The sequence below is a fragment of the Oryctolagus cuniculus genome, chromosome 1, assembly GCF_964237555.1.
Source record: "Oryctolagus cuniculus chromosome 1, mOryCun1.1, whole genome shotgun sequence".
Classification (NCBI taxonomy): Eukaryota; Metazoa; Chordata; class Mammalia; order Lagomorpha; family Leporidae; genus Oryctolagus; species Oryctolagus cuniculus.
In genome coordinates, this window is record NC_091432.1 from 8303092 (window position 1) to 8311722 (window position 8631).

The following is an 8631-nucleotide window of genomic DNA, read 5'->3' on the forward strand; positions in this document are numbered from 1 at the left end:
CTGCCCTCCCACCCCCAACCATCCCACCTCCTATTCCCTCTCCCATCCCATTCTTCATTAAGATTCATTTTAATTATCTTTATATACAGAAGATCAACTCCATACTAAGTAAAGATTTCAACAGTTTGCACCCCCACAGACACACCAAGTATAAAGCACTGTTTGAAGACTTGTTTGACCGTTAATTCTCATAGTATAACACACTAAGGATGGAGGTCCTACATGGGGAACAAGTGCACAGTGACTCCTGTTGTTGATTTAACAACTGACAGTCTTATTTATGACGTCAATAATCACCCGAGGCTCTTGTCATGAGCTGCCAATGCTATGAAAGCCTCTTGAGTCCACAAATGCTGACATTATTTAGACAATGCCATAAGCAAAGTGGAAGTTCTCTCCCCCCTTCAGAGAAAGGTACCTCCTTCTTTGATGGCCCCTTCTTTCCACTGGGATCTCACTCACAGAGATCTTTCATGTAGGTCATTTTTTGCCAGTGCCTTGGTTTTCCATGCCTGAAATGCTCTCATGGGCTCCGTAGCCAGATCCAAATGCCTTAAGATCTGATTCAGAGGTCAGAGTGCTGTTTAGGGCATTTGTTATTTTACGAGTCTGCTTGTGTCCTGCTTTCAACGTTGGATTGTTCTCTCTCTCTCTTTTAATTTTTTATTTATTTACTTATTTATTTTTTGAAAGGCAGAGTAAGACAGTGAGAGAGAGAGAGAGAGAGAGAGAGAGAGAGAGAGAGACAGCGAGAAAGGTCTTCCTTTTTCCATTGGTTCACCATCAAATTGGCCACCACAGCGGGTGCATTGTGGCCAGCACACTGCGCTGATCTGAAGCCAGGAGCCAGGTGCTTCCTCCTGGTCTCCCATGTGGGTGCAGGGCCCAAGGATCTGGACCATGCTCCACTGCCTTCACGGGCCACAACAGAGACTGGACTGGAAGAGGTGCAACTGGGACAGAATCCGGCGCCCCAACAGTGAGTAGAACCTGGGGTGCCGGCGCCGCAGGTGGAGGATTAGCTTAGTGAGCCGTGGTACAGGCCTCGTTCTCTGTTTTTAAGTTTATCAATTATTATTAGCAGACACTTGGCCTTATTTCAGTGATCTCTTTGACACTTAATCCTATCTTTATGATCATATATGAAATTAAAATGATCACTTTAACTAGTAAGATGGTATTGGTACCTGCCAACTTAGTGGGATTTGGAGTCCCGTGCATGCCAATTCTTAATGCTGGAAAAGCATACTCTTCTTGTGTCAAACACTTGCAGAGAGAAGCTCATTGTCCTTAGTACAATATCACGTGGACAAGAACCACCAAAGGATCTCCATGACATAGTGCCTTCCAAAGTTACATAAATAATGTCTTTGCCTCATGACTCAGTACATATTGTTTTCTATTAAAATGATTTCATAATAATTCTTTCTCTAGTGTACTGCAATGATGCCTACCAGGTCCCAGCCTCCATAGTGAAGTCCCATTCTCTTCCCTACTTTGCATTTCAAGTAGTTCAATGGTAAAGAATAGAGACCATGGCTCAGTGTCAGGCCAGTACCAAACATGTTAAATGTCAAGATGTTCCCATGTGTTCCCACAGTAGCCTCCCCATGGTTGTACATACCTGGAGAGGAAGGACAGGACAAACAAGGGTATCGACACAGTCAGATGCAGTGTGTGCCAGTCATGAATGGCAAAAGCTAATCCTCCCAAGAGTATCTGCCCAATGCTGTGGGCACATAACAACAGTGTTACTCCTATATGTTGCGAGTTGGGTGATGCCCACTCTGATGCTGAAAAATATATACACAGTAATTTTAGTCAAAGGGTAAATTCAAGGTCATCTCAAGGCATAGATACAATGAAAGTCTTAAATTGTTAACTTACCAAGAATGGTAGAGTTTGACAAAACAATTATGACAGAAAATCCAGCCAAGAAGCGTAGAATGCAGAAGATGAGGAAGGTGGGAGCAAAGGTGGCACAGGTGTCCATGATGGCCGTCTGGAGGAGACACCATGTGTAAACCCCCTTCCTTCCATACCTAAGAAATAAGATTACTTAGGAAGGAAATAATGTGTGTAAAACTTGACACAAGATTTCCCATCTTCAAAGTCAGGATAAATGTTTCTTTTTTGTAACACTGCATTGGAGGCTAGTGGAATAATTATATTTGTCAACAGCAGAAATCACAGATGTAATCCTCCTAGTCCATATTAGACCATTATCAACTCTCTGTCAGTCAACAATCACCAGGAAGACTTTTTCCATATGAAGCCATACGAAAGAAAATGAAATATAGGAAGTTATCCCAAAAGTTTGTTACACAAATGTACGCTTTGTATATAGTGAGTTTCTTTCTTGTGTTTAGAGCAGTGAGGAGTGAAATCAAGAGAGCTGTACTTTGTCTCTGAACGATCAACACAAAGCCTTTCAAAAAACAAAGTACTCACTAAACCAGTCCCTGGTCATAAAGAACATTGTTCTATACAAGAATCCTAATTTGTGGATTCTGTTAGCCCCTACTCCCAACAAACTATATAATTTTACAACTTAAACTACCATATATTAATTTGTTTTGTTTCTATTTTAAAAAATTGGAATAATATAACATGCGATTCTATGTTATATAATGTTTCCTGTATATTGAAGCATGTGATGATAGCTTGGTTTTCTTATTGTTGATACAAATTTGCCTGAGGGACAGGCATTACGGTGCAATGATTAAGCTGTCAGCTGGGATGCCTGCCCTCCAAGTAGGACTGCTACCTTGAGTCCGAGACATTCTGTTTCTTATGCAGCTTTCTGATAATGCATCTTGGAAGGCAGCCGATGATGGCTCTAGTTCTTGGGTGATTGCTGCACTTACGGGATACCCAGAAATATTTCTGGGCTCCTGACTTCACCCTGGTACAACCTTGGCTGTTTTGGGTATTTGGGGTATGAACCAACAATGGAAGATCTCTCTCACTTGGTAACAGCCTTTTAGTAATGCAAACAAACACAGCTTAACAAATAAATATGCTCAATCGGACTTGCCCCAAATGGTGGAGTTAGAAACGTGCCAGGGAATTCCAATACAATCCCATCAAGGTGGCATGTACCAATGCCATCTCACTAGTCCAAGTGATCAATTTCAGTTCACAGTTGATCACACTGATAGGTCTAAGAGTGAAAGCGATCACACAAACAAGACTAGTGTCTGCTAATACTAACTAATAGAATCAAAAAGGGAGATAATAATCCAACATGGGAAGAGGGATACACAGCAGACTCATAGAATAGCAGATGTCCTAAATAGCACTCTGGCCTCAGAATCAGCCCTTAAGGCATTCAGATCTGGCTGAGGAGCACATGAGAGTATTTTAGGCATGGAAAGCAAAGACACTCTGGAAAAAAAAAAGAAGACCTAAATGAAAGATCTCTGCAAGTAAGATCCCAGTGGAAAGAACGGGGCCATCAAAGAAGGAGGTACCTTTCTCTGAATGGAGGAGAGAACTTACAATTTGGCTATGACCCAGTCTGAATAAGATTGAACTCGGTGAACTCAAAAGGCTTCCATAGCCTTGGCAACTCACGACTAGAGCCTAGGGAGATTACTGACACCATAAACAAGAGTGTCAAATTGTTAAGTCAACAACAGGAGTCACTGTGTACTTCCTTCTCGTGTGGGATCTGTCCTTAATGTGTTGTCCAATGTGAAGTAATGCTATAACTAGTACTGAAACATTATTTTTACACTTTGTGTTTCTGTGTGGGTGCAAACTGATAAAATCTTTACTTAATATATACTGAATCGATCTTCTGTATATAAAGATAATTGAAAATGAATCTTGATGTGAATGGAATGGGAGAGGGAGCGGGAGATGGGAAGGGTGTGAATGGGAAGGAAGTTATGGGGGTTAGCCATTGTAATCCATAAACTGTACTTTGGAAATTTATATTTACTAAATAAAAGTTAAAAAAAAACAAACTCATATGAATATGTCATATTTTAAAATTATACTGCTTAAAAGTGTAACATACACTTACGATCAAGAAAACTTATTCAGATATTATCTAAACTCTTTCATTCATTTGCTCACCCACTCATTCTGCAATTTCAATTGTACTACTGTTTTGGTGTTTGAAAACTAGGGGCTGAGATCTCAGATGGTTAAACAGGGAAATGCATGCTGACTTTGACCACAGGGAGATACCAGAAGAATAGGGGAGGGACCACATTCCCAGGGCAGAGTTGGAGAAAAGTTAGTAGTAGAAAGTCAGCAGAATAAGGGACTAGACAGAATGGAAAGCTAGGGGCAAGTTAATTCTGTACATGTAATATGCAACTGTGTAAACTCAAGTCATAGCTTTTAACTAAGACAACTGGATGGCAATGAGCGTCTGTAGTTCTCTGGTTGTTCTAGTAAGAGACATCCTTAGTGACAGGCACGGTTGCCTCCTTCAGAAGAAGCAGTTTCAGGACACACAGAATCTCTAACTTCTTATACCAAACGATGTCACCATAAATTCTTAAGATTATTTGTAAAGTCAACAACAGGAGTCACTGTGCACTTACTCCTCATGTAGGATCTCTGTCCTTAATGTGCTGTGTATTGAGATTTAATGCTATAATGAGTACTCAAACAATATATTTCACTTTGTGTTTCTATGGGGGTGCAAACGATTGAAATCTTTACTTAATGTACACTAAACTGATCTTCTGTACAAAAAAAAAAAAAGAAATTATCAATTCCCAACTTGACTCTCACTGGGATTAAACATGACAATAGGTCTGATCTGATTTCATCATCATTTAAAAAAAATCATCTATTATTTTTCACTTTATGTTTCTGTGTGGGAGCAAACTGTTGAAATCCATACTTGATGTATACTAAGCTGATCTTCTGTATATTAAGATAATCGAAAATGAATCTTGATGTGAATGGAAGGGGAGAGGGAGTGGGAAAGGGGAGGGTTGTGGGTGGGAGGGACGGTATGGGGGGGAAGCCATTATAACCCATGAGTCGTACTTTGGAAATTTATATTCATTAAATAAAAGATAAAAAAAAGATTATTTACATTTTATGGTGGCAAACATTACCTATTGTACCTATTTCACAAGGATCAGCTCTCAGGTTATTGCTGTAAGGTTTACCACCATATCTGCTCCATGTTGTTTCACAAGAGATTTTACAACAATGACGACCCACTGTACATGTGCATCTATGCTGCAGACACAAAGTGATGCCAGTCTACAAGTGTCCACCATCATTGATCTCACAGGTTCCAGGTGTTTCATATCATCGCCAAGGCCAACAACATTATTTCACAATTTTGTGGTTTTGAACATGCCTCAAATTCTCTACCTCTCCTTGTATTGAACTCACTCCAACTCAGAAATCTCACACCCTTCAATGTGTTTTGAAAATCACTCATGAAACTTGCTTGAATCTTATTTAGATGTCTCTTTATGTCTCCTGTTATGCACACAATGAATAGATTTGTCATAACAAGTTATAATATCCAGGTCATGTAGCAAATATGCTTATTGTTGTAGCTCCCTGAAATCAGACAGTTAGGTGAGTATGTAACCCAGCATAAAGGGCCCAGTGTGAGCTTATCAGTCTTCTAAAATACATGAATGTGTGGATCATGTGATCAACAACCCCAAATAAAGTGAGGTGACACTTACCTGTCTGAGAGATAGCCAAATATCAGACTTCCCAGCAGCGACCCACTCAGGAACAGGGTTTGAACCACTGATTTTTGTGACTGAGATTCACAGACGAGGTCCCACTGGAAGAGGAAGCAGCGCAGCAGAGTGTTAGGAGAGCTTCAGCCCTTTGGTGGAGCCTGACCACAAACTCCTCCATATGATACACACGAGCTCCTGCTATGGGGTTCTGCCTTCTTCTCCAATTTCATCTACAGTCACTTCCCTCTGGTTGCCCACACTCTAGAAATACTGAAACTCATAGCAACCTTTCAAATGCCACTGCCTCTTTTACCTCATACCATTCTCATAATCTGTTACCACAAGTGTACAAGACTTCAGTCATTTTTCCCCTAGAGACTAAATCCCTTTATGTTCAATACATTTGTGTGGTACCATAATTAAAATCACATAAAATGTCATTTTAAGAAACCTAAGTTACCAAATTTTAAATGCTTAAGAAGTTTTTTTCCTTCATGCTGTCATCAACATGTTACTCCACAGTTTATGCTTAATTATTATAAAATGTTTTGTTTTTCTTTAAGTTTTCATTTAAATGTTTTAAAATTAGGAAACCTAAAACTTTAGTTAAGTAAAGAGTTCCCATACAACCCATTCAGAGCTTCCAGTAATTTTAACATCATATATATTTGCCAGTATCCATAGCCAATCCCAATTTTTTCTGTAGTTTTAAAATCCAAGCTTCCTCCGAGACTTCCATCTCTCACAGCCTAGTAATTAACACATTAATTAGTATAGTAATTAACAACTATGCTTATACTGAGGTTTATTTTAGCTCCCATATATGAAGAAGTACATGTAATATTGTTCTTCCTGTGTCTAACTTATTTCAATTAACATGATGTCTTTCCGTTCTATCCAGTTTGATGCAAATGACAGGATTTCATTCTTTTAAAATAACTGAGTGGAAATCTATTATTTATAAATTGTGTTTCCTTTGGAAAATATTAATATATTACATATTTGAAAGTCAGAGTTACAGAGAGTTAGAGAAAGACACACACGGAGAGAAAGAACTCCCATCCACTGGTTCACTCCACAAATGGCTGCAATAGCCAGGGCTGAGATGGGGCAAAAGCCAGGATCTGGAACTCCATCTCAGGGGCCTAAGCACCTGGCACATGTTCTTCCACTTTCCCAGGAGCACTAGCGAGAAGTGGAGCAGTTTGGCATCAACTCAGTGCTTACATTGGATGCCAGCTTTGCAGGTAGCATATTAACACACTCAACTACAATGTGGGCACCCATATTTTCTTTATTAATTCATGTGATGATGGAAACCTGGTTGATATAAAATCCTGGCTACTGTGAAGAGCAATGACCGTGGGGGAACAGAGATGACTTTTTGAAAAAATGATTTCATGTCTTTTGGATATATACCCAGTGGTGAGTTTGCTAGGTCATACGGCAGTTCTCTTTCTAGTTTTTGAAGTCTTATACTGTTTTCTATAATGGCTGTACTAATTTACATTCCAGCAATAGTGGGTAAGAGTTCCCTTTCTTCCACATTCAAGGCAGCCAAAGTTACTTTTTGTCTTTTTGATAATATCCATTATAACTGGAGTAGGTGATATTTCATTGTGGTTTTGATTTTATTTTCATATCTGTGAGAGCTAGTAATATTGACCATTTCCTCAGCATATCTGTTGGCCATTTGTATTGGACACTCAACATATCAGCTAAATTGCCTCAACAGGACTGATGCCTGGATCCTGTGTATATAGGTTCTGATTTATTTGCACTGTGCATAAGTTTTGCAATCAGTACTGAGTAGCACTGAAGTAGCAAAACATTTGGAGAGTAGCATTTCAATTACTTTTGACATTTAGGGTTATCCTCTCTATGTAACATGATATAGTAGTAGGTTGAGGTATAGTTTGTTCAATTCATTAACCTCCATACTAGCACCCTTGATATTGTGGTACAGATAAGCAATTGCTAATTGCTGAAGGAATGAAGACTTTCTTCATTTGATAAAATAAGTTGGCAGAGAATTCTCAGTCCATTCTTTGTGTTAACTCCAAACACCTTCAGTTCACATCACTTCTCTATAAAGAGGTTAAATGAGGACTCTTACCTTAGTCACAATGGTGGAGGAGAAGGAGCTCTGATCGTACACCCAGCCATCCACACAGGGCTCTGTGTCTGACTCACTTACATTGGGGAAGGTCCTGTTCAGATGAAGGAGCTGCCACTGGGGATGGGTGAAGCGACGGCACTTCTCTGGCCTCAGGTTTGCATCCAGCGGGATGGAGACTCTCAGGAGGGCGTCTTGGCTGAGGATGTCAGAGGCATTGCCAGAGGTGGTGTGGTTGTCCAGGAGGGGGACCCAGCAGCGATGCCCAGGGATGGCTGCAGTGAAGTTCTCCAACAGAATATGAGTGTATGTTATAACATTGGCGACAAAAAAGAAAGCAATCTGAAGGATCTGAAATCTCCCCAGATCTCCAGCTTGATCCAGGAGCACATCGAAGCCCATTGAGGCTGAGCAGGTTGTCTCCAAGGTGAAGCACAGTGACTATGGAGTCCTCTAGTGCTGTGTTGATCTTGGCCCCACTTTCTCAATAGGCCTGGTCCCAGCACTGCAGAAGAGCAGAGACAGGTGTTTCCTCAAGTTCTTTGATTTTAGGTAGCCAACAGGTTGAAAAATGTCACAGATGTAATTATTTGGCCAAGAGACCTTCAGTTATTGATGCCTGACCCTGCTAAAACACTTCTCCATGAATGATCCTGACCCCTGAACTTCGTGAGAGTGGAGCAGACTTTCAGCTGGATGGAATCTCCATATGACATAAAGTATACATGATCAATGTCTGTACTTATTTTCAGAGAAGGGTTGTTGGGACTCACAACTGAAGTGCCTGATGGTGTGTCTCTCAAGCATCAGAGCAGGGCTTTTTCTTGGTTGAAATAG

The 8631-nt window shown here is 40.3% G+C and overlaps 1 protein-coding gene across 1 annotated transcript in view; it reads right to left on the minus strand.

The window, feature by feature from the left end:
- LOC100345537 (steroid transmembrane transporter SLC22A24-like) overlaps positions 1 to 8237 on the minus strand; it is a 33049-nt gene extending 24812 nt beyond the window's left edge. Inside the window, exons 1-4 of the mRNA XM_051833201.2 lie at positions 7795 to 8237; positions 5676 to 5779; positions 1888 to 2042; positions 1625 to 1793 (exon numbers count right to left, since the gene is read on the minus strand). Of these exons, the coding sequence (XP_051689161.2) occupies positions 1625 to 1793; positions 1888 to 2042; positions 5676 to 5779; positions 7795 to 8196 (830 nt within the window). The 5' untranslated portion in view covers positions 8197 to 8237. The remainder of the gene's footprint in view (positions 1 to 1624; positions 1794 to 1887; positions 2043 to 5675; positions 5780 to 7794) is intronic.
- Positions 8238 to 8631: the final 394 nt, after the last annotated feature.